This window comes from Chiloscyllium punctatum, chromosome 19 (assembly GCF_047496795.1).
Source record: "Chiloscyllium punctatum isolate Juve2018m chromosome 19, sChiPun1.3, whole genome shotgun sequence".
Lineage (NCBI taxonomy): Eukaryota > Metazoa > Chordata > Chondrichthyes > Orectolobiformes > Hemiscylliidae > Chiloscyllium > Chiloscyllium punctatum.
Genome location: NC_092757.1, coordinates 89,406,939 through 89,433,244, shown reverse-complemented (window position 1 = coordinate 89,433,244; position 26,306 = coordinate 89,406,939). Strand labels below are relative to the sequence as shown.

Genomic DNA, 26,306 nt, shown 5'->3' with positions numbered 1-26,306 from the left:
GCCAGACCAGTGGAAACAGTTTCACTTTATTTAGTTAATCAAAACTTCTTGTAATTTTTAAAAACTCAGTGAGAACCATTGAGATTTACTGAGGGAACAGCTACATAAAACTAACAAAATAATGCAAACCCTCTTTCCGAGGCCTCTCTCTATATGCCACTAAACCTGGAACCACTACTAAATTTCCAGGTGGATATTTGTCCAATCCCAACCATCCTTGAAGAGGTGATGGTGGTGAATTGCTTTCTTGAACCACCAGAGGTACACCCATAGTGCTGCTAGAAAAAGATTTCCAGGATTTTGATCCATTGACAGTGAAGGAACATCAATATAGTTCCAAGTTGTACATGTTTTCTAATCAACTTGTTCACCTCTGCAGCAGGTGGGACTTGAATCTGGGCTCAGAGACAGGGCCACTATCACTGTACCACAGAGCCAAGTTATAGTGTCTTGGGTTCAACAATCTTCAGCTGCTTCTCAATTATACTCCCTCCATCATAGGTCAGCAATGGGGATGTTCACTGATGATTCTGCAATCTTCAGCTGTATTAGAGACACAAGGGTCAGGCATTGACCATCTCCAATGAAAGAATCTAAGCATTGCTCATTGAATTCAATGTAATTACCATAACTGAAAGCACCATAATGAATATCCAGAGATTACTATTGACCAGGAACTGAACCAGACAAGCTTACAAGAGCAGGTCAGAGGCTAGGAATCCTGCAGCAAGTAACTCAAATCCTGACTCAACATAGCCTCTTGACTTTCTACAAAGCACAAATAAGGAGTGGGATGGATTACTCCCCACATGCCTGAATGAGTGCAGCTCCAACAGCATTCAAGAAGCATGACACCATCCAGGACAAAACAGCCAACTTGATTGGCACCACATCCACATTCACTCCCTTCACCACCAACACACAGTAGCAGCAGTATGTACCATCTCCTAGATACATTGTAGAAATTCACCAAGTCTCCACAGACAACACTTTCCAAACCCATGATCACTTCCATCTGGGAGGACAAGATCAGCAGAAACATGGGAACACTGCTATCTGCAAATTCCCCTTCAAGCCACTGAGAAATTTAGCATCACATAGAAATTTAGAAATCCTGACTTAGAAATTTATCACCATTCCTTCAGTGTCACTGAGTCAAAGTCTTGGAACTCCCTCGCCAATGGCGAAATGGATTGCAGTAATTCAAGAAGGTAAGACTAGGGTTGTAATCTCTGGATTACTCCTGGTGCCAAGTGCTAAGGAGAGTTGGAATAAGAAGATAGGACAGATTATTGCATGGCTGAGGAGGTGGTGAAGAGACAGACTTTTGGATCATTGGGATTACTTCTGGGGCAGAAGTGACCTGTACAAAAGGGACGGTGAGATATTCTGGCAGGGAGATTTGCTATAAGTACTTGGGAGGGTTTAAACTAGTCTGGCAGGGGTCCATGACCCTAAATAGTAGTGAGACAACAGAGAAGGTTGAAAAGGTACAGAAGTTATGTGGTATTGTGGGAAAACATTTAAAAATGCCTGATGGGAAAATTGGCCATACTCTTGGATTATAGATCAATAAGTTAAAAAGACCGTGGCAAAAGGTCAGAAACAGCATTCATGACACAGGCTGAATGTACATAAATTCTGCAACCTCGGTAAAACTTCAGTAATCTTCTTAACGGCTCCTTGCATATTTTGAACTGCAGATTTTAGCCTAAACAAAACATCCGTCCATACACAGAAACAAAGTTGTGGAATTTGTGAATGATTGATGTTTCGGATTTGTCACTTCTCAGCATATTTTAAAGCATATAAATGTTATACTTTCCTTTGTAAAGGTGCAAAAACGTGAAGAGCTTGTGATCTTTTGATTTCTCCCTCTCTTATGTTTTTAAGCCAAAAAAAAGCTGCATGTGGTGTTTCTTTTAAAAAAGACTGAATGTTTTTCAGTTCAAGATTGTTTTAGAATCTTTGTCTAAATGTTGAGTTTGCTGTCACAGATTCATACTAATTAAAATCCGATTCAACAGTTAGAACATAAGAACACTTTGAAAATTGCTTTGAATGTCTTTCACTGTTTGTCAACTGTCCCACCGTAAAGTCTTTGCTTCCAGTCTACTTTAGCCAACTTCTCCCTCATCCTATTGTAGACTCCCTTGTTTAAACACGGGACCCTGGTATTGGGTTTTATCTTTACAGTTTACAAATGTATTCTAAATCCAACCATACTCTGATCGTTCCTTCCAAGAGGATCCCTAACTGTGACATTATTAATTATTCTTGCCTCATTACACAGGACCAGATCTAAGATAGCTTGTACCCTCATCAGTTCCATTACATACTGTTCAAGAAAACTATAAATTCAATGAACTCCTCCTCAAGGCTATCCTGACCGACCTAGTTTGACCAATCGACATGTAGATTAAAGGGAGACAGTTGGATAGACAAGGTTGGCAAGAGTGTGACAGAGAATGAGGAAAGACTGATGAATTACAATGTACTTACTTCAATGCAAGAGGCATGACAATTAAGGCAGATAAACTCAGGGCATGGATAGGAACATGGGAGATCATAGCTCTTAGAGAAACATGGTTGACAGAGAGACTGGCACTCAATGTTTCGGGGTACAGATACTATAGGAAGGATAGAAGGGAAGTCAAGACAGGAACGGGAGTGATTATTTTGATTAGGGAAAACATCACGGCAGTACTTAGGGAATATATTCCTGAGGGATTGTCCAGTGTAGCTATATGGTTGGAATTGAGAAATAAAAAGGAATGGGATTGTAATGTAGACCCTCCCCCCCCAATAGTCAGCAGGAAATTGAGGACCAAATATGTAGGGAGATCGCAGATAGCTGTAAGAATACTGTAATAGGATTGTAATAGTGGGGGATTTTAACTTTCCAAACATAGACTGGGATTGCCATAATATTAAGGACTTAGATAGGGAGGAACTTGTTAAGTGTGTTCAAGAAAACTTTCTCAAACCTACTAGAGAAGGGGTAAAAACTCGACCTCCTTTTGGGAAATAAAACAGAGCAAGTGACTGAGATGCTAATGGGGAACATTTTGGGGCCACTAATCATATTTTATTAGCTTCAAAATAGTAATGAAAAAGGACAGACCTGACCTAAAAGTTAAAGTTCTAAACTGTGGTAGGGTCATTTTTGACAGTATTAGGCAAGACCTTTCAAAAGTTGATTGGGAGAGACTATTCACGGGGAAAGTGACTGTTGGAAAGTGGGAGACCATCATAAGTGAGATCACAAGAGTTCAGGGACAGCGTGTTCCTGTTAGTGTGAAGGGCAAGGCTGGCAGGAGTAGGGAATACTGGTTGACTGGCATATATCAGGTATAGACAGCTGGGACCAAGTGAATCCTTTGAGGAGTATAGCGTCGAGAGTGTGGTGCTAGAAAAGCACAGCAGGTCAGGCAGCATCCGAGGAGCAGGAGAATCGACGTTTCAGGCATGAGACCTTTGTGCTTTTCCAGCACCACACTCTCGACTGTGATCTCCAGCATCTTCAGTCCTCACTTTCTCCTAGGAGTACAAGGTGTGTAGGAGTATACTTAAGAGGGAAATCAGGATGGGAAGAAAGGGACATGAGATAGCTTGGCAGATAAGGTTAAGAAGAATCCAAAGATCTTCTATAAGTATATTAAGGGCTAAAGAGTAACTAGGAAGAGAATAGGACTCCTTAAAGATCAATGAGGTCATCAAGTTGTGTGGAACCACAGGAGATGTGTGAGATCCTAAGTGAATATTTCACGTTAGTACTTACTGTGGAGAAAGACATGACAGCTAGGGAATTCGATGAAATAAACAATAATGTTTTGAAAAGAGTCCACATTTCAGAAGCGGAAGAGCTGGAGGTCTTAAAACGCATAAAGGTAGATATGTCCCTGGGACCTGATCAAATGTATCCCAGGACATTGTGGGAAATAAGAGAAGAAATTACAGGGCCCCTAGCAGAGATATTTGTACAATCGACAGTCGTGGATGAGATGTCAGGTGACTGGTGGGTGGCTAATGTTGTGTTGTGTCTTTATTTAAGAAAGGCATTATAGACAAGTGAGCCTGACGTCACTGGTGACTAAGTTGTTGAGGGGATTCTGAAAAACATGATCCTCATGCATTCAGAAAGACAAGAACTGATTAGGAATAGTCAGCATGGCTTTGTGAAGCTCACATTTCACAAACTTGATTGATTTTTTTGAAGAGATGACTGATAAGGTAAAACAAGATAGAATGGCAGACATTGTCTATATAGACTTTAGTAAAGCCTTCAACAAGGTTCTGCATTTAGAATGGTTAGTAAGTCAAATCAGATGGGATCCAAACAGCGTGAGCTAAGTGCATACAAATTGGCTTTACGGGAGGAGACAGAGGGCAATGGTAGAGGGCTGTTGTTCAGACTAGAGATCTGTGACCAGCAATGTGCCACAAGGATCGGTGCTGGGTCCACTGTTGTTTGTCATTTATAGAAACAATTTGGATGAAAATATAGGAAGCATGATCAGTAAGTTTGCAGATGACACCAAAGTTGGTGACATAGTGGGCAGTGGAGAAGATTTTCTAAGAGTACAAAAGGAACATGATCAACTGTGCCAATGGCCCGAAGAATGGCAGATAAAGCTTCATTTAGATAAATGCGAGGTGTTGCAGTTTGGTAAGACAAAGAGTCCACATTTCAGGGCTGGACTTAGTTAATGGTAGGGTCCTGGGGAACAGAGATACCTAAGATACCTAAGGGTTCAGGTACACAGTTCCTTCAAAGTAGTGTCATACGTAGACAAATGGTGAAGAAGGTGTTTAGCCCGTTTGCCCTCATCGGTCATAGCACTGAGTACAGCAGTTGGGACGTCATGTTACAGCTGTACAAGACATTGGTAAGATATTTGGAGTGTTGTGTACAATTCTGGTCACCCTACTATATGCAGGATGTTGTTAATCTTGAAAGGGTTCAGAAAAGATTTACAAGTACGTTACTGAGACCAAAAGGTTTGAGTTATAAGGGCAGGCTGTATAGGTTGGGATTCTTTTTCGCGTGGAATGTAGGAGGCTGAGAGGTGACCTTATGGAGGTTTATAAAATCATGGGGAGCATAGATAAGATGATTTGCCAAGGTCTTTTCACAGGGTAGGGGAGTCCAAAACTGGCAAGCATAGGACTAAGGTGAGAAGGGAAAGAGTAAAAAGGTCCTGAGGGGCATCTTTTTCATACAGAGTGTGTTGAATATATGGAACGAGCTGCCAAATGAAGTGATACAGGGGAGTATAATTATATCATTTACAAGACACTTGGACAGGTACGTGGATAGGAAAGGTATAGAGGAACATGGGCCAAACACAGACTAGTTTAGTTTAGGAAACCAGGTTGTCATGGTTGAGCTGGGCAGAAGGGTCTGTTTCCATGTTGTATGACTCTATACCTCACCATCAGCTTCTGAACGGCAATTGGGTTGGGCAATAAATGCTAGCCTAGCCATTGACACGCACATCCTGTACATTAATTTTAAAAAGTAGTTAGGATAGAGTGTGGCTTTGAGGGTAACTTGCACGTGATGACATTCCTATGTTTCTTTTGCACTTGTTCAAGGTGGTAGAGGTCATATGTTTGGAAGGGGCTGTTGAAGGAGACTCGTTGAGTTGCTGCTCTATATCTTGTACATGGTATACGCTGTTAGACTATGCATTGGTGGTATATGGAGTTACTGTTTACATTGGTGGATAGGGCACTGATCCAACCAACGGCTTTGTCTTGAATTGTGTTGAGCTTCTTGAATGTTCTTGGAATCACACTCATCCAGGAAAGTGGAGATTACTCTATCACACTGCTGACTCATGCCTTGTTGATGACGAACAGTGGATGAGTTACTTGCTACACAACCTCCAGCCAAATGACTGGAATGCTCTTACATCTGCAATATTAAATGGCTGGTCCAGTTGGGAATCCACTAATCCAAATAACCAAATCAAACAAAATTAATATAAACAGTCCCTTTGGGACATAGTAAAGAAAATCAAATTGTCAAAAGGAAAGTTATCAAATGTAAATCAAGACATCACTTTGTGGTATGATGAGACAAGCCAGCTGATGCAGTAGTGATCTTTCACAGAGGGCAGCATTTAGTTTCTGCACAATGATAACCCCCAGGATATTGACAAGGTAAATTCAGCTATGATAACGCTACTGAATGTCAAGAGGAGGTAGCTAAATATTCTTTTGTTGAAGTTGCTCATTGCCTAGCAATGTGGTGAATGGTGACAATGATTTCCTGCAACTTTGCTCTTGGGAAGCTAGATGACATTTTGGTTCATAAGAGTGATATGGCCTGTAGTGTACAATCTATTACTGCTCTGCTACTAAGGAAGGGTTATTCCTACACCTGAGCTGAAAATGTGTTGCTGGAAAAGCGCAGCAGGTCAGGCAGCATCCAAGGAACAGGAGAATCGACGTTTCGGGCATAAGCCCTTCTTCCTGTTCCTTGGATGCTGCCTGACCTGCTGCGCTTTTCCAGCAACACATTTTCAGCTCTGATCTCCAGCATCTGCAGTCCTCACTTTTCCTCCTTATTCCTACACCTGGCCTGAGGCCATATCTAAGGGTTGTCTATTGAAGGGTATTCAGACTAGAAGGTGAAATAAACATCGGCAGGTCAGAAAGGAACATCTGGGAAGTGATTGCCTTTTTTTGTTTGAATATTTTGAAGCTTTTTAATAGGTAGATTCAGCCTATGCACGGTAAGGTGGACCAATACCTGAAGGGAGATATTCCCAGACATACTGCCAGGTACACCGGATTGCCTGGATACAGAAAATTAGGAAGTCCATCACAGAGTGCCACTGTAAGGACATCCATCAGATTTCCCTCCATTTAAATGACCTTTCTTTACATGCAGGTGCTCTAACCATTAGTATTTTCCAGCATTCACTACATATCCTGATGTAAATCCAGGAGATTTCTCCCTATGATTAAATACTCTTTTCATGCTTCATAGAGATTTATGAATTATGAAATCCAGTAATGTCTCACCTTGTGCCATGGTCTCCCGGGCAATAATGTTGCTTGGAGACTAGAGTCCAGCCAATCCACATTGAAAGGATGATAATTCATGGTAAATCCCTGATGATATTCAGAGTTTCTTGAGATATTGAACTGCTATCAATGATTTTTAAAGTCCAAATGTCAACTGCAACATAAACAATAACCTCCTGACAAGTTAGTCTAGTTTCATGAAATGCTATACAGTAGATCTACAAAATAAATGACACTTGGCAACAGTGTCAACATAATACACAAATTATGAAAAGCCACTAAAAAACCATTTTAGTTTTGCAACTTTTTTTTATATTTTGGCTCAGGTATCTACTTGCAGAATACCTCAATTAAATGGTCACTTGTCATTGTGCGCGGTGTGATAGTACAAGCTGATAGGCCTTTTACCTATAAGGATATTACAGCCAACACTGAATTTGCTTTTGCCCAACATTCACGTGAAAATTTCACAGGATAGCAACTTCCTCCATTAGGATAATAGGTGTACCGAGGAAATGGTTCAACAAACAATAATAACTTGCATTCATGTAATGCCTCTAAGATACACAAACACCACTGACACACATAAAGATACATTAGAACATGCAAGTTTAAAGGAACATGTTAAAACAGACAAATATATTGAGATTTAGAGAGGGAATTCCAGAGCTTAGCACAGAAGCAGCTGAAGGTTCTGTGCCAATGGCGGAGTGATGAGAATCCAGGATCTGCAAGTGGCCACAATTGGAAGTATGCAGAGAAATTAGAGGGTTTTGGCAGGTGGATGTTATAGAGATAAGGAGAATAAGGAGCCAGGTTTGAGCAGACTCTGCGGTTTCAAATGAAGTGTTCCTCTATCCCTGGATTTTGTTTCAAAAGTTTGGTCATTGACCGTGTTGTTGACACTCAATATTAAGCCTATGCACAAGGAGTTTTGTTTGGGCAACAGTCAGGGTAGAATGAAAACTACTATGCGAAAACAAAGCCTACCCATATTTACCCAATGGACATTGTGCCCTAATATACATCTTACCACTTTTTACCCTCCACCATGAAGAACCTGAAGTAAATGATGAATGGAATGCTCACCAACATGCAAATCAGTACAGAACAAAAGTAGAGGAAAAACAAAACAGGACTTACACAATGTCTTCCATCAACAAACCTGGTGGTCCAGGTTGCTGGGAGATCTTATTCCTGGCTGGGGTGTTGAAATGGCCCTAGATTAGGAAAATGACCTTGCATATGACATCGAAAAACTTGCTAACTCAACTGCCCATGCTCTGAAGCTGGTGATCAAAGAGTTACAGGAGACCCAGATGATGACGCTACAGAATCGGCTAGTGCTAGATTTTCTCCTTGCTAAAGAGGAGGCGCTGTTCAGTCAATGGCCAAATGTTCTTAATTATCTCATCTTTCCTGGCCATACATTTTTGCTAATATGCAGCAAATGTGTTCTGTAATTCAAAATTACATTTTATTCTAAATGTTTAAAGACAACATTTAAGGCTATAAACTTTCTCAGCCTCTGCCACACTGTCTTTTGAGTCCAAAGTGACTTATTGGAATTTTGTTTTTATTTTTCAGACCACAATGCGTTTCACTGGCTGGGATGGCCCATGCCTAACTGACAGCAAAGATGGTGGTGAACTGCCACTTTGAACCGCTGCAGTGCACAGGAAATGGGCACACCCAGAGCTGCAAGGAGGAGAGTTCCAGGGTTTTGGATCACAGTTAGTTTGCAAACTGTTAACTCTAAGAAATAAACAAAACTGGAATTACAATAATAACAATAAAACAACAATTTCATTTCTATGGCACCATTAAACTAGTCAAGAGTAATTTCACAGCTCTTCAGACACAATTTGTCACTAAAGACACTTAAGAAAACAAAAACTAGTTCTGAGGTGTTCTAGAGATTAACCTGTTCTCGAGGTTAGATCATGCACTTAAAACCCAAACCCCCAGGTCTCCTGATTCAGAGATAGGGTAATTACCACTGCACCACAAGAATCCACAAGTTATCTTCTCTGTTTTCTGGTTTAGATATTTTCTAATCAACATGTTCAGAGATATTGTTATACACCTCTCGAACAGGTGGGACTTTTAATTCCCTCATTGTTCATTAAATAACTACACTGACTGGTATACTGTCACTAAATCACCCTTTATTTACATATGCACAGAGTCAGTCCATGAAGTGAGGAAATTTAAAATCTCCGATTTATTTTTTTAAATGGGAAGACACCTATAGAATCAGTCTAAATCTTTTTTTTATTTTATTAGAAGATGCACAATTTACAAAAAATTAACAACTGTATACAGAGAAACGGCAATTTTACAAGGCAGAGGAGCAGCAAAGCCATGCCCCCAAACCCTACCGTTCAACCAGTTTTCAGGGAAATGAGGACAAAACTCAAATCCCTAAATCTCCTATTTCTTTTTTCTCTCATTTTTTTTACCCCCACACTACCGCTTATTTTTTCCCCAACACCCATGTTTTGTGTGCAGGTGTGAGAATCTCCTATTTATTTTTTTTTCTGTCTTTTTTTCCTCTGACACTCCTGTTTATTTTTTCTTTTTTTTAAAACCCCCACTACCGCCTAACTGCGGTAGTGCTTATTTTTTTCCCCAGCACCCATGTTGTGTGTGAATCTCCTATTTTTTCTTCTTTTAGTGAACAGAACCCGTGACACTCCTATTTATGTCTTTTTTCTTTTTTAAAAGTTACCCCCACACTACCGCCTAATTGCAGTAGTGCTTATTTTTTCTTCAGCACCCGTGTTGTGTGTGAATCTCCTATTTGTTTCAACAGAATGTCTGATTCTCCTGTTCTTTTTTCCTTCTTATTACCCCCACACTACCGCCTAACTGCGGTGACACTCCCCAATTTTTTTCTTTTTATTTACCCCCACACTACCGCGTAATTGCAGTAGTGCTTATTTTCTTCCCCCAGCACCCATGTTGTGTGTGAATCTCCTATTTATTTTTTTTCTCTTTCAAAGGGCAATGCTGTGTGATCAATCACTCCTGTTCTTTTTTTTTAAAAGGGCAATGCTGTGTGATCAAAACAGTAATCTCCTGTTTATTTATATATTTTTTCTTTTATTTATTTATTTTTTAAAATTTAACCCCCACACTACCGCCTAACTGCGGTAGTGCTTATTTTCTTCCCCCAGCACCCATGTTGTGTGTGAATCTCCTATTTATTTTTTTCTTTTTTTTTTCTTTTGAAACACTCAAGTGGCCAGTCACAACTCCAGGGTGTTGGTGGACACCGCGTGCTCCTTCTCCAAGGACACCCGGGCCGAATCTCCTATTTTTTTTTTTGTTTTTTCTTTTTTTTTTTCTTTTTTTTTTGGCCAGTCACAACTCCAGGGTGTTGGTGGACACCGCGTGCTCCTTCTCCAAGGACACCCGGGCCGAATCTCCTATTTATTTTTTTTTTTTTTTTTTTTTTTCCTATTTAATTTTTTTTTTTTTTTTTTTTTTTTTTTTTTTTTTTTTCTTTTTTTTTTTTTTTTTTTTTTTCTTTTTTTTATTTAACCCCCACACTACCGCCTAAGTGCGGTAGTGCTTATTTTCATTCCCCAGCACCCATGGTGTGTGTGTGCAGGTGTGAGACACAGTGAAAAGACACAAAGTGCACGAATCTTTATTCAATTTCCACCACCAGGAAGATAGGAAAGACACCCGAGTGGCCAGTGACAAGCACTGCCCTTCAAACCACAGGGCAATGCTGTGTGATCAAAACAGTGAAGGGGAGGGTAGGGACTAAATCAAAATAGAGTTGGAGGGAGAAATGATGCACTCCACTCCCTGCGGCGCCCACCTCTCCCTGAACGACTCCAGGGTGTCGGTGGACACCGCGTGCTCCTTCTCCAAGGACACCCGGGCTCTAACGTAACCCCGGAAGAGGGGCAGGCAGTCGGCCCTAACGACCCCCTCCACGGCCCGCTGCCTGGACCTGTTGATGGCCAGTTTGGCCAGGCCCAGGAGCAGACCCACGAGGAGGTCCTCGGACCTGCCCTCCCTCCTCCGTACCGGGTGCCCGAAGATCAGGAGCGTGGGACTGAAGTGCAGCCAGAAACAGAGGAGAAGGTCTTCGAGGAAATCAAAAAGGGAGTGCAAACGCCCACACCCAATATATACATGGTCCACGGACTCCACAGCGCCACAGAACAAGCAGTTGGGCTGGGAGTCCGTGAACCACCGCAACCTGCGGTTGCAGGGGACTGCTGCGTGCAGCACCCTCCACCCCAGATCCCCGAGAGAAAGGGGGAGGACTCCCGCGTAGAGAGCCCTCCACTGGGGATCCCCACCGCCCGGTGGCAAATGGGCACGCCAAGGCGTGTCCGGACGGTGGATGAGGGAGAAGAGGTGGACGGTGTGCAGCAGCAGTCGATACAGGGCCTTCCTTTTTATATCCCTGAAAGGGACAAAATTAAAATTCCGGAGGCGGCTCAGGTTGTGGGGCACAGGCTCCCGCGGGAAGTACGGGACCTTGGGGCCAATGTGAAATTCCGTCCGGGCCGGGGTGAGCGCGGACGGGATCCCACCGCACACCTGAGCGTCCTCCAACTGGTGCACTACGTCGGGTCCGAGCACCGCCGTTTTAAGGCGTCGGATGGCGGTGGCCACGTACCGGACGTCTACCGCTGCCCTGCTAGCTATGTCCTGCGGCAGCGTCCAGCCCAGGCCCCCGGCACCCAGCACGTCCCCGACCCTGGTCGCCCTCGCCGCCACGGCCCTCCCCTCCGACAGCCACTCGAACCCGCGAGTACGGAGGTGCGGATTCCTGAGCAACGGCTCCCTGACGACAGCCGCTACTCCAGCCGGAGGGTAGGCGCGACGCGATTCGACCATGTTCCAGACAGTGATCAGGTCCTGGTAAAAGACAGGCAGCACCTTGAGGGCGACCTCCAAACCGTCACGGTCGACGAACAGGAGCTGCGTGTCGTAGTTGAGGTTACGCACCTGGCGGAAAAAATACGTCGCCAGGGCGCACCACCTAGGAGGAGGCTCGACGTAAAGGTATCGCCGCAAGGTCTGAAGGCGGAACGTCGCGACCTGGGTGCGGACGCACACCAGCGACTGACCGCCCTCCTCGATAGGGAGACTCAGAACCTGCGCGGCGACCCAGTGCATCTTTTTGTCCCAGAAGAAGTCGACCAACGTTCTCTGGATGTCAGCGACAAAGCCAGGAGGAGGGACCAAAGTGACCAGCCGGTACCACAGCATGGCGGCCACCAGCTGGTTTATGACCAGCACTCGACTCCTGTAAGATAGCACTCGGAGCAGTCCTGTCCAGCGGCCTAGGCGAGCCGAGACTTTGGCCTCCAGCTCCTGCCAGTTGGCCGGCCAGGATTCCTCAGCCGGGCCGAGGTAGACCCCCAGGTAGAGGAGATGGGTGGTACTCCAGCTGAACCCCCGTAACTCCTCCGGCAGAGAGTCCACCCGCCACGGGCCGACCAGTAGTCCGGAACACTTGGCCCAGTTGATCCTGGCGGAAGACGCCGCCGAGTACACGGCCTGGCACTCGCGCATCCTCCCCAGGTCAGCCGGGTCGGTGAAAGTGAGGAGCACGTCGTCGGCGTAGGCCGAGAGGACCACCCCCGTGCCCGCGCCGCGCAGAACCAGCCCCGACAACCTCCTCCGCAAGAGGCGCAGGAAAGGCTCCACGCACAGGGAATACAGCTGGCCGGACAGGGGGCAGCCTTGACGCACTCCTCTCCCGAAGCGAAGGGGCGCCGTCAGGGACCCGTTAACTTTAACCAGACACTCTGCGGCGGCGTACAAAAGTCGGATCCGGGCGACGAACCGCGTCCCGAACCCGAACGCCCGCAGAGTCCCGAGCAGGTACTCGTGATCGACCCTGTCGAACGCCTTCTCCTGGTCGAGGGACAGGAAGGCGCTCGGCAGACCAGCCCGTCGACAGAAATGGACCAGGTCCCGGACCAGGTGGACGTTGTCGTGTATCCTCCGGCCCGGGACCGTGTAGGACTGGTCCGGGTGAATCATGTGGGCCAGCACGGAAGCCAGGCGAGAAGACAACACCCTGGCGAAAATTTTGTAATCCGTGCTGAGGAGGGAGACCGGACGCCAGTTCTTCAAAGAACGAAGGTCCCCCTTCTTCGGCAGCAGGACGATGACCGCCCTGCGCCAAGAAAGGGGCAGCTGTCCGGCATTGAGACACTCCCCCAGGACCTGTGCGTAGTCGTTCCCCAGGACGTCCCAGAACGCCCTGAAGAACTCCACAGTCAGCCCGTCCAGCCCCGGGGTTTTGCCCCTCGAGAGCCGGTCGAGGGCGCCGGTCAGCTCCTCTAAGGTGACGGGAGCGTCGAGCCTTCCGGCGTCCTCCGGGCTGAGCTGCGGCAGGTCCTCCCACAGAACTCTGCGAGCGTCCTCGCTGGACGGATCCGGAGAGAACAGAGCCGTGTAATAGTTTCGGACGTGGGCCCTGACGCCCTCCGGATCCGAGACGAGGGACCCGTCGTCGGCCAGCAGCACAAGGAGCTGCTGACGGGTGCCGCGCCTTTTTTCCAGCGAGTAGAAGAAGGGGGAGCCGCGGTCCAGGTCCTGCAGGAGCTGGATCCGCGACCTCACGTACGCGCCCCGAGCCCCGACGAGCTGCAGGTCCCGGAGCGCGGCCTTCTTCTCTTCGTACACCCCGCGCAGGGCCGGGTCCGCGTCGGGCTGACCGAGGCGTGACTCCAGGTCGAGCATCTCCCTCTCCAACTCCGCGATCCTGGATTTCCGCCTCTTGGTCGACCCCCTCGCGTACTCCTGACAGAAGACGCGGACGTGAGCCTTGCCCACGTCCCACCATAGCCTCAGGGAGGGGAAGCTTCCCCGCTTCCTTCTCCAGCCGGCCCAGAAACGACGAAACGAGTCCCGGAACCGCTCGTCCTCCAGCAGCAGGTTGTTAAAGTGCCAGTACGCGGAGCCGAGCCTGGCGCCGAACGGAAGGAGTTCCGCCCACACCAGGTGATGGTCCGTGCACGACACCTGCCGCGTGGAGGCCTTCGGAAAACAGGAGGCGTACGCCCGCGAAACGTACAGGCGATCGATTCTGGACGCTCCGACCCCAGGCCTCACGAAGGTGAAGGCGATGGAGTCGGGATGGAGAGTCCGCCAGACGTCCACCAGGTCGAAGGACTTGACCAAGTCCCCCAACCTCTTCCCCGACGCGCAGCCAGTGCGGGTACCGCCGTGGTCCCTGCCCTCGAGGACGCAGTTAAAATCTCCCCCGAGGACGACGCACTGGTTCTCGTCGATGGAAGCCAGATGAGCGGACAGTTCTTCGAAGAAGCTCGCTTGCCTCGGCCCGGCCAGGGGAGCGTATACGTTCACCAAGTGAAGCACCGCGCCCCCCAGCCGAACCGTCAGGTGAAGCAAACGGCCTGGCACCGGCTCCCTGACCCCCAAGATCTCGGGCTGAAAATGCGGGGCCAACAGGATAGCCACCCCGCCAGATCTGCGGGTGAGGTGACTCATGTAGACCCCCCCTCGCCACTCCAGGAGCCAGGTGGCTTCGTCTCCCGGGGTAGTGTGGGTTTCTTGCAGGAAGCACACCGCATACCTCCCGTCCCGGAGGACCGAGAGGGTCTGGAATCTGCGCTGTGACTCCCTGCTGCCGTTGATGTTGAGGCTGGCTATAGTAGTCTCCATGTCGGAAGCATTGTGCTACCACCACCAGTACAGTTAAAAACAAATACAATTACTGGGAGGACGAGGGAGGGGCACAGGAGTCCCTCGCCCTCACCAGGAGTGCCCCCAGGAAGTTCCTGACTCGCTTTCGCTCGTTGACGTCGAGCCCAGGCGCCTGGCGAGCAGCGTGGGCCGACCAATAAACTTTTTCATAAGAGCTCCAGCGGTCGAGCGCCAGTTGGGCTCTATCCCGGCGACCTCGAGTTTCCTCGACAAATTCCCGGAGTTCCTCGAGGGGGATGAGGGGGAGATCGGCGGGGGGCACCTGGGACTCAAAAACGTCACTGCAGACGGAGTCCGCGTCGTCCCCGGTGTCCGCCACCGATCCCGAACCCTCCTCCGGGAGGTCGCCCTCGGTCGCCGACCCCTCCCCCACCGAGAGGATGGGGGCTGGTCCGGCGCCGCCAACAGGCCTCGAACCCCCGGCGACCCCACCCCCAGGGTCACCGGCGGTACCTTCCTCGGCGCACCCCGTCCTGGAACGCCCCGAGTTCGGGTCGTCGGGCGGCGGAGGCTCGGGGCCCCGCTCTCCTCCCGACACCGGGACGCCTGGCTCCTCGGGGAAAAGGTCATCCCCCAGGAAAAGGTCGTCCCCCAGGGCCAAGGCTCCCGGAAAAACAGTCTGGGAGGGAGGAGCGGGGATAACACCTACCTCCCCTCCGCCGCTCGGCGACCCAGTAAAGGGTCCTTTGTCGACGCCCGCACCGCGGCCCTCGTCGTCGTTGTTGTTGGGCAGGCCAGGCCGCGGTGCGGGATCGTTGGGGGGTCCCGTGGGCCCGTCCCCTGGAGAGGGGCAGCGCCGCCGGCGCGCTGCAGGACTGTCTCTCCCCTCCAAGGGCCAGCCCCTCTTCCCCAGAGAGACAGGGGGGGATTTATGGGCCTTCCCCTCCCCGCCCGCCTTGGTGGTCATGGGGCCTGAAGCCCCTCCCCCCAGCCTTTCCCGGAATACGATTGGCTGGGGGAAGGCAGGGGGCGTGGCCAGGGTGGGGAGGGTCAGCTGTGTCACTTCCTGCCCCGCCCCTGGTTTATCAGGTGACGGCGGGCGGGGCAGGGGCCCAGTTTCCTCTCCGGGGCCCGGAGACACGGTGGCTGCGGGAGGTCGGGCAATGGTGGTCCCCCCCAGGTTAGTGCCAGGGTGTGGCTGGGCGGGGCAGGGCTCGGGCTCGGGCTCGGGCTCAGGGTCCCCCGGGCCAGGTGTTGCAGCGCCCGGGGCGGGCGTCGCAGCCCCAGGGGTTTCTCCATCGGGGCGGGGGGTAGACGTGGGGTCAGGGTCGGGTACGGGTCCGGGGGTTTGGGGGTCAGGGTTCCCGCGCCGGGGCGACGCTGGCACGGCCGCAGGGGCATCGTCGTGCCGGGGCGGGGCAGGTCGTGGGCTGGGTGTCGGGGATGGGGATAGGGTGGTCTCCCCGTGGGCGGGCCTGACGCGTCGTGCCTTTCTGAGCGCCTTCCGGCCGGCTGGACGCTCACCCCCCTCCCTGCCGGAGGCTGGAGGATCGGAAGCCTCCGGCTCAGGCTCCGGTGCCGGGGCCTGCGGTGTTGACTTTGGGGGAGGGGGAGTGGGTGCGGCGGCACCACCGTCAGCCGTTGGCGAGGGCTGGGCGGCCTTCTGGGTGGGGCAGTTTCTTCTAATGTGCCCCACCTCGCGGCACAGGTGGCACCGCACGCCGTCCGCCGTCCAGAAGGCGCGGTAGGCCGCGCCCTCGTGGAGGAGGGTAAACGAGCCTTCCGTGACCTCCTCCCGGGCCAGGCAAATAAACACCTGGCGACGGAAGGAGTAGACGTGACGGAGGGCGGGGTCCTTCAGACCGAGCAGGAGCGGCTGGATCCCTGACCGGATCTCCCCCAAGGTGGTGAGGTGGGGGAGAAGGAGCTCGCTGGCAATAAAGGGCGGGACGTTGGAGATCACGACCCTCTGGGCCGTGACCTCCAGAGGGTCGACGGGCAAATGTGTCCCGCCCACAGCGAGCCCCCTCTCCACGGCCAGGTGGACCGCCTGCTCGGTCTTTAGGAAAAACACGGCCTTCCCGTACATCCGGGCCGCAGCGACTATGGCCAGTGGGCCGACCACACTAGCCATAGCCTTGCTGCAGGCCTCGATGGTCATATTGGGGTGGGGATAGGCCTTGACCCCCAGGCGTTTGGTCAGGTGCCTGAAGGGGGTGTGGTTTGCAGCCGGGGCTGGGCCAGCCGAGCCTAAGGCAGCGGCTACCCCGGCGTAGGTGCGGCTGGGCCCCGCGACCTTCGGGCTCGCCATCCTCTGCTGCCGGTGGTGGAGTCGGGACTCTGGCAGCGGCAGTGGTGGAGGTCGCAGGGAGGGTCCCAGGCAGCGACGGTGGAGACCTGCCTCAGGCGACAACAGCGGTGGAGGCAGGCCTCAGGCGAGTCCCAGGTAGGCCCTCGGTCGCAGCGGTGTGGGGCAGACCTGTTGGGGAGGGTCCCCAAGGCAAGTCCCAGGCAGCCCCAAAATTGAGTCCCAGGCAGCAGATGTAGAGGCAGGCCTCAGGCAACAGCAGTGGTGGAAAGTAGGCCTGCGGCAAGTCCTGGGCAGTTCCTCGGTTGCAGCTGTGGTGGGGGGCAGGCCTGTTGGGGAGGGTCCCCAAGGAAAGTCCCAGGCAGCCCCAAACCCGAGCCCAAGGCAGCAGTGGTGGAGGTAGGCCTCAGGCAACAGCAGCAGCGGTGGTGGTGGAGGTCCTGGGGAGGGGCCCCAAGGCGAGTCCCAGGCAGCAAAGGCAGAGGCAGGCCCCGGGCAGCAGCAGCAGTAGAGGCAGGCCTCTCCTCAGGCCACAGCAGCAGCGGTGGTGGTGGTGGAGGTCCTGGGGAGGGGCCCCAAGGCGAGTCCCAGGCAGCAAAGGCGGAGGCAGGCCCCGGGCAGCAGCAGCAGTAGAGGCAGGCCTCTCCTCAGGCCACAGCAGCAGCAGTGGTGGTGGTGGAGGTCCTGGGGAGGGGCCCCAAGGCGAGTCCCAGGCAGCAAAGGCGGAGGCAGGCCCCGGGCAGCAGCAGCAGTAGAGGCAGGCCTCTCCTCAGGCCACAGCAGCAGTGGTAGTGGTGGTGGAAGTCCTGGGGAGGGGCCCCAAGGCAAGTCCCAGGCAGCGAAGGCAGAGGCAGGCCTCAGGCAGCAGCAGCAGAGGCAGGCCCCTCCAAAGTCCCAGGCAGCAGCAGGGAGGCAGGCCCCAAGCAGCAACAGGAACAGTCCTTGCACGGTCACAGTCACAGTCACAGAATGATCCAGTCTCTCCAGAAGGGAAGGAAACACTCAAGTGGCCAGTCACAACTGCAGGGTGTCAGTGGACACCCGCGTGCTCCTTCTCCAAGGACACCCGGGCCGAATCTCCTATTTTTTTTTTTGTTTTTTCTTTTTTTTTTTCTTTTTTTTTTGGCCAGTCACAACTCCAGGGTGTTGGTGGACACCGCGTGCTCCTTCTCCAAGGACACCCGGGCCGAATCTCCTATTTATATCTGTTTCACACGGCTACCTGATTTGGCCGAGGTTAACAACCCAATCAAAGATCTCACAGTCAATGAGATCCACCTGGTTCCAATCACTGCATCCCTTCACCAAGGCCAAGGCCTGGTCTTTCTCTTGTAGCTTTCCCTGCGATGATTTCATCCTGGATCTGGTTCCTCTGACTCGGGTGGCGTGTACTGGACCGCAATCGACCTTTAGAGGTTTACAAAATTATGAGGGGCATGGATAGGATAAGTAGACAAAGTCTTTTCCCTGGGGTCGGGGAGTCCAGAACTAGAGGGCATAGGTTTAGGGTGAGAGGGGAAAGATATAAAAGAGACCTAAGGGGCAACTTTTTCACGCAGAGGGTCGTACGTGTATGGAATGAGTTGCCAGAGGATGTGGTGGAGGCTGGTATAATTGCAAAATTTAAGAGGCATTTGGATGGGTATATGAATAGGAAGGGTTTGGAGGGATATGGGCCGGGTGCTGGCAGGTGGGACTAGATTGGGTTGGGATATCTGGTCGGCATGGACAGGTTGGACCGAAGGATCGGTTTCCACGCTGTACATCTCTATGACTATGACTCTTGCATCTGAAGCATCTTGGAAGAGTTTCCTCCTCCTTTTCTGGTATCAAGACTGCATCGCATCACCAAGTTACCCTTTATTTACGTGTGCACGGTGCACTGGCCAGCCAGCTCGGAATCAATCCCTGAACTGAGGAGATTCCCCTGTTTATATATTTGTTTTGGCTATGGCCAGCCATCTTACAGTCAGTCCGAGAAGTCATAGAACCATGATGTACAGCACGGAAACAGACTCTTCGGTCCAACTCGTCCATGCCAACCAGATATCCCAACCTATTCTATTCCCATTTGCCAGTACTTGGCCCAAATCCGTCCAAACCCTTCCTATTCATATACCCATCCAGATGCCTTTTAAATGTTGCAATTGTATAAGCCTCTGCTACTTCCTCTGGCAGCTCATTCCATACATGCACCACACTCTATGAGAAAAATTTGCCCCTTAGATCCCTTTTATATCTTTCCCCTCTCACCCTAAACCTATGCCCTCTAGTTTTCGACTCCCCCATCCCAGGGAAAAGACTTTGTCTATTTACCCTATCCAAGCCCCTCATTATTTTATAAGATCACCCCTCAGCCTCCGATGCTCCAGGGAAAACAGCCCCAGCCTATTCAGCCTTTCCCCATTGCTCAAATCCTCCAACTCTGGCAACAGACTTGCAAATCTTCCAAAAGTGGCTTAACCAACTTCCTGGACAGCCACAACATGACCTCCCAACTACTATACTCAATGCTCTGACCAATAAAGGAAAGCATACCAAAAGCCTTTTTCACTATCCTATCTACCTGCGACTCTACTTTCAAGGAACTATGAATCTGCACTCCAAGATCTCTTTGTTCAGCAACACTCTCTAAGACTTTACCATTAAGTGTATAGGTCCTGCTCTGATTTGCTTTTCCAAAATGCAGCACCTCACATTTATCTAATATAAACTCCATCTGCCACTCAACCCATTGGCCCATTGTAATATGAGGTAACCTTCCTCGCTGTCCATTACACCTCCAAGTTTGGCCTCATTTGCAAGCTTACTAACTATACCTCCTACGTTCACATCCAAATCATTTATATAAATGGCAAAAAATAATGGACCCAGCACTGATCCTTGTGCCACTCCACTGGTCACATGCCTCCAGTCTGAAAAGTAACCCTCCACCAACACCCTCTGTATTCTACCTTTGAGCCAATTCTGTATCCAAATGGCTAGTTCTCCTTTTATTCCACGAGATTTAACATTGCAAACCAGTCTCCCATAGGGAACCTTGTCAAAAGCTTTACTGAAGTCCATATAGATCATGTCGACCGCTCTGCTCTCATCAATCCTCCTTGTTATTTCTTCAAAACACTTAATCATGTTCATGAGAAATGATTTTCCATGCACAAAGCCATGTTGACTAATCCTAATGAGTCCTTACCTTTCCAAATACATGTACATCCTGTGCCTCAGGATTCCCTCCAACAACTTACCCATCATGGACATCAGGCTCACCAGTCTATAGTTCCCTGGCTTGTCCTTACCACCCTTTTTAAACAGTGGCACCACATTAGCCAACCTCCAGTCTTCCAGTATCTCAGCTGTGACTATCAATGATACAAATATCTCAGCAAAGAGCCCAGCAATCACTTGCCTAGCTTCCCAAGAGTTCTAGGTTACACCTGATCAGGCCCTAAAGATTTATCCACCTGTATGCATTTCAAGCCATCTAGCACCTCCTCATGTGTAAAATTAACATTTTTCAAGATGTCACCATCTATTTCCCTACATTCTATATCTTCCATGTTCTTCTCCACTGTAAACACTGATGCAAAATACTTGTTTAATATCTGCCCCATTTCCTGTGGCTTCACAAAACAGCTGCCTTGCAGATCTTTGAGGGGCCACATTCTCTCCCTAGTTACCCTTTTGTCCTTAATGTATCTGTATAAAACCCTTTGGATTCTCCTTATCTCTATTTACCAAAGCTATCTTGTGTCCCTTTTTGCCCTCCTAATTTCCCTCTTTAGTTTATCCATACTGCCTTTATACTCCAAGGATTCACTCGATCTCTCCTATGTTTACCTGACATATGCTTCCCTCTTCTTCTTAACCAAACCCTCGATTTCTCAGTCATCCAGCATTCCCTACATCTACCAGTCTTTCCTTTACCCTAACAGGAATATACTCTCTCTGGACTCCAGTTATCTCATTTCTGAAGGCTTCTCATTTTCCAGCCATCCCTTTACCTGTGAACATCTGGCCCTAATCAGCTTTTGAAAGTTCTTGCCTAATACCATTAAAATTAGCCTTTCTCCAATTTAGAACTTCAAGTTTTGGATCTGGTCTATCCTTTTCCATTGTTATTTTAAAACTAGTACAATTATGGTTGCTGGCCCCAAAGTGCTCCCCCACTCTATCACCTGCCCTGCCTTACTTCCCAAGAGTAGGTCAAGTTTTGTACCTTCTCTAGTAGGTACATCCACATACTGAATCAGAAAATGTTCTTCTACATACTTAACAAATTCCTCTCCATCTAAACCCTGAACACTATGGCAGTCCCAGTCCATGTTTGGAAAGTTAAAATCCCCTCGTAACCACCCTATTGTTCTTACAGATAACTGAAATCTCCTTACAAATTTGTTTCTCAATTTCCCACTGACTATTAGGGGGTTTATAATATAATCCCAAGAAGGTGATCAACTCTTTCTTATTTCTCAGTTCCACCCAAATAACTTCCCTGGGTGTGTTTCCAGGAATATCCTCCCTAGGTACAGTGTAATGCTATCTCTTATCAAAAACATCATTCCCTCTCCTCTCTTGCCTCCCTTTCTATCCTTCCTGTAGCATTTGTATCCTGGAACATGAAGCTGCCAATCCTGTCCATCCCTGAGCCATGTTTCTCTAATTGCTATGATGTCCCAGTCCCATGTTCCTAACCATGCCCTGAGTTCATCTGTTTTCCCTGATGGCCCCTTGCATTGAAATAAAATGCAGTTTAATGTATCAGTCCTACCTTGTTCTCTCTTTGTACGTGCCTGCCCTGACTGTTTGACTCGTTTCTTTTCTCAACTGTACCAGTCTCATATTGATCTCTTTCCTCACTACCTCCCTGGGTCCTACCCCCTTCCTTGCTAGTTTAAATCCTCCTGAGCAGCTCTAGCAAGTCTCCCTGTCATTATATTAGTCCCCTTCCAATTCAGGTGCAATCCATCCTTTTTGTACAGGTCACTTCTACCCCAGAAGAGATTCCAATGATCCAAAAATGTGAACCCTTCTCCCATGCACCAGCTCCTCAGCCACGCATTCATCTGCCCTATTCTCCTATTCCTACCCTCACTAGCTCATAGCACTGGGAGTAACTGAGATATTACTACCCTTGAGGACCTCCTCTTTAAAGTCCTGCCTAACTTTCTATATTCTCACTTTAGAATCTCATCACTTTCCCTTCCTATGTCATTGGTTCCAATGTGTACAATGATCTCTTGCTCGTCCCTCTCCCCTTTGAGAACATTCTGCACTCTCTCTGAGACATCCTTGATATTGGTACCAAGGAGGCGATACACCAGTCTGATTTTTCACTGCTGGCCACAGAAATGTCTGCCTGTGCCTCAAGGAGATTCTGAATCTCGTGTTTTTTTTAACATTCCTTTCTTTTATTGATCCAGCTCCCTCAGAGGCAGCTCTCAGAGAGTCAGAACCTCTTGACATACTGTGTTTCTTTCTTTCCTCTGATACTCCTTTCTTTTTCTTTTCCTTTTTTCCTTTCCCCAATGTTCCGCCTAACAGCAGCAATCTCCTGTTTGTTTTACCACCATGAAAAATCTCCTGTTTGTTTGTTTGCTTCTACTACCACCTAACTGAATCTCCTGTTTTTTTTCTTTTTTTCTCTTTTTTTTGCCAGCTCTCAAGAGTGAACAGAATCTCTGACATTCCTGTTTATCTTTTTTTTACTCCACACTACTGCCTAACTGCAGTAGTGCTTATTTTTCCCCAGCACCCATGTAATCTCCTGTTTGCTTTTTCTTTATTTTTTCTTTTTTTCAGAGCCAGCTTTCAGAGCGAACAGTGTTAGAAATGAAAAGAAGTGTTGTTTTTGCAGATATAAAAGAACATGAAGAAAAGGGGTCCAGCAGAAAAATTATTAGCTCTGCAGGTACTTAGGGAAGTGTATCTTTACTTTTAATTATGGTTAATTAAATACTAATTCTGGAGTATAATATAAGCAAGTTAACTCTTTTAAAATAAGTTTTCAGCAAAAAAACTGAGATAACTAAAATGCCTGAGCTGTACAAAAATGACAAAAAGTTGGTGAAGTGTACGGAGAATGGAATGTACCAGCAGTATTGATACAAAATGTTAAACTATATCTTGATGTACTATCGACAAAATAATAAAAATGTCAGCACTAACAGGGAGGAAGGTTGCCAACGTGGGGAAGGGGAAGTAACAAGGGTGGAGCGAAGATGGGCAGTTGTATAGCCTAGTAAAGGAGATTGGGTAATTAGGAATCTAGAGAGGTGACCTCACTCAGCTCAAAGGTATAATTGTAAACTAAACCAAGTCTAATTCGCTCAATTGCTTTGTGCAGTTGCAGCCTGTACTTGCAAGTCCATAATAAATTGTCTTGTTTCCAGATTTGTTGGTCTCGTCTAAAATTTTATTCAGTTTTTTTCTAACAGATTTGAGTGCTTGTCCTGGGATCCCAAGCTTCGGTCGCTCGGCAATTTCGGAAAAATCGGAGAAGGTGCACCCTGCCGATTTCGGCGGTCTCTACCTTCCCCCATTGCCGCGGCGGCTCGGGCGAGCGAGATTCGGACTGAGAGACCCTGGAAAGAAGACGGGCAGACGTGATGCGGCGGGTTCGGTCGGGTAACTCTTGTGCACAAGACCCGGGTAAGAAAAAGGTCTTACATAAGTATTATCCGGGCAACCGGGGTAGGCAGCGGGTTTTGTTTTGTTGTCAGTCTTTGCCACGAGCAAGGTGCACTAAGACACGGCGGGTTGGTCGGATAACTCTTATGGACTTAAGACCCGCATTCGTGGGCGGCCGGGATTTGCAGCAGTACTTGCTGTTTCGCTGTGCTTCTGGGTGCACTGAGACATGGTGGTTTGATTGAGTAACTCTTATGAACTTAAGACCCGTATTCAGGGGGGCCGGGATTTGCAGCATTACTTGCTGTTTTGCCGCGGTGCGAAGGGCACTAAGACATGGTGGTTCGGTCGGGTTACTCTTGTGTACATGAGACCCGGGTGAAGGTAAATTTCGGGCGACCTAGATTGACAACGGTTTTTGCTGCCTGGTATTGCCGCAGGACGGGGTGCACATTCGACCGGGTAACTTTTGTGCACAGACCAAGGTATGAAAATTGACCTTTAAGTATTACCTTGGTGGTCAGTTCCGTACGAGAAGTACGGGGGAATTGGCAACTTAAAAAAAAGAGAATAAAGGTCTTTAATTGGCTAGATTAATCTATCAAGTAAGGTGTCTAACTGATTCGATCACCCAGCCTTAGACCGATTATTAAGAGGGGAAACCCCCACGCAGAGATTAGGACCCTGAAGTGGGTGTGGAAGAAGGTAACACCGAACTTCAGAGAGGTTAAATAAAATTATATAAAGAAAACGGCCAAGTATTAAAATGGGAAATAAGAATAGCAATTCAGATGTAGAAAGTGACATGAGAGAGACATCCAAAGACTATATCCCAATGGACAGTCCTTGAGGAAAAATGCTAAGAGATTGGAAATACAATTGGAAATACGCGAGGGAAAGACAAAAACAAATGATAAAACTTTGTTGTTTTGAGTGGACTAAGGAAAGCATTAAAGCCCCAAATGTATTTTGGCCTAAATATGGGTCAAACGAGGATTGGTTATGTCAAGATTTAAATATATATGTAAATAGGAGACATAAGTACTCCTACAAAGAATCTGACTACGCCGCCTGTTGGATAGGGAGCCCAAAAATTTTAATTCTGAAAAAGTCAAGAACGGAAGAAGGCAATGAGGAAACAAAGGATTCCCGCTGGGATCCTTTGTCAAGTTTACCCCCTCCCCCATATAACAATGATAATAATGGCCTGTCGTTTCCCTCTCCCACAGCACCCCCTCCGGTACAAGGACCTGAAAAAGGTCCAGGGGAAGACCTTCCCTTGAGTCCAATTAGAACGAGATCAGCAGTAAAAAGAAGTAAAGAGAGGGACATAGGCGGGGCATCGGCACAAATATATCCCCTTCGAGAAGTACCCGTCGGTAATGGTGAAATCGGATATGTTAATGCACCGCTGACCAGTAGTGAAGCTAGGTCTTTCAAAAGAGAAATGAAAAGTTTGATTGAAGATGCAGTAGGATTGGCAGAACAGTTGGATCAATTCCTGGGACCGAATTTGTATATATGGAGTAAACTGATGAGTATTATGGGGACACTACTTTCAAGAGAAGAAAGAGGTATGATTAGAAGAGCTGCGCTTAGGGAATGGGAAAAGAGACACCCTGTGGGCGAGGGAGTAATACTAGCTGAAAACAAATTCCCCAATATAGACCCACGATGGAAGGGTATGGATGAACATGATAGAGGAGAAATGAGGGACTTTCAAGAGATGGTTATTTTAGGAATTAGAGAGGCGGCGCTTAGATCCCAAAATTTTACGAAAGCTTTTGAAGTAAGACAAGACAAAGATGAAGCCCCGTCAGCTTTCTTGCAAAGACTAAAAGAAGTCACTAGAAAATATTCAGGAATGAATCCCAATGATCCGGTAGCTCAGGGACTTTTGAAGGTCCAGTTCGTAACCAAATCATGGCCAGACATACAAAAGAAGTTACAGAAATTAGATGGATGGAGTGACAGAGATGGAGGAATTGTTACATGAAGCACAGAAAGTATATGTAAAAAGAGATGAGAAACAGAAACAGAAAGCTAAAATCATGGTTGCAGCAGTCGAGGAAGTTGCGAAGAGAAAGATAGAATCAGAAAGCAACAAGGAAAGACAAGAGAAGCAAAGAACAGATTATAAAAAAAGACAATTGGCAGGATGTTATTACTGCGGAGTAACAGGACATTTTAAGAAAGATTGTCCAAAGCTAACGCGACAAAAAGAAGCAGTTTCGTTGATGACTTTTGATGAAGAATAGGGAAGTCAGGGGTTCCTTCTTCCTGAAACCCACCGGGAACCCTTGATAAATTTAAAGGTGGGGCCTAAGGGAGAGGAAACAGTATTTCTAGTGGATACGGGAGCAGCCCGATCATCCCTAAGCTTTAGACCGAGTGGTATTAAGTTTACTAACAAAAGTCTCAAGATTTCTGGAATAAAAGGGGAAGAATTCCTAGTGCCCGTTTTCGAACCAACTTTAATAAAAGTAAATAACGAAGAAATAACGGGACAATTATTATATATCCCTGATGTCGGAAGCAACCATTTAGGTAGAGATCTGATAATTTTACTAAAGTTAAAGATCGGAGTTGAGAACAATTCGGTAGCTGTAACGAGGAATAGATTAACGACCATTGACGAAGAACAGATAAATCCTAACGTGTGGGCAAGAACTGGAAACAC

At 48.2% G+C, this 26,306-nt stretch overlaps 1 protein-coding gene across 1 annotated transcript in view; it reads right to left on the bottom strand.

The window, feature by feature from the left end:
- The window catches only part of LOC140491600 (uncharacterized), a 161,154-nt gene that overhangs the window by 129,067 nt on the left and 5,781 nt on the right, over window positions 1-26,306 (bottom strand). The window contains exon 2 of the mRNA XM_072590028.1: window positions 7,036-7,161. Coding sequence (XP_072446129.1) covers window positions 7,036-7,116 — 81 coding nt within the window. The 5' untranslated portion in view covers window positions 7,117-7,161. The remainder of the gene's footprint in view (window positions 1-7,035; window positions 7,162-26,306) is intronic.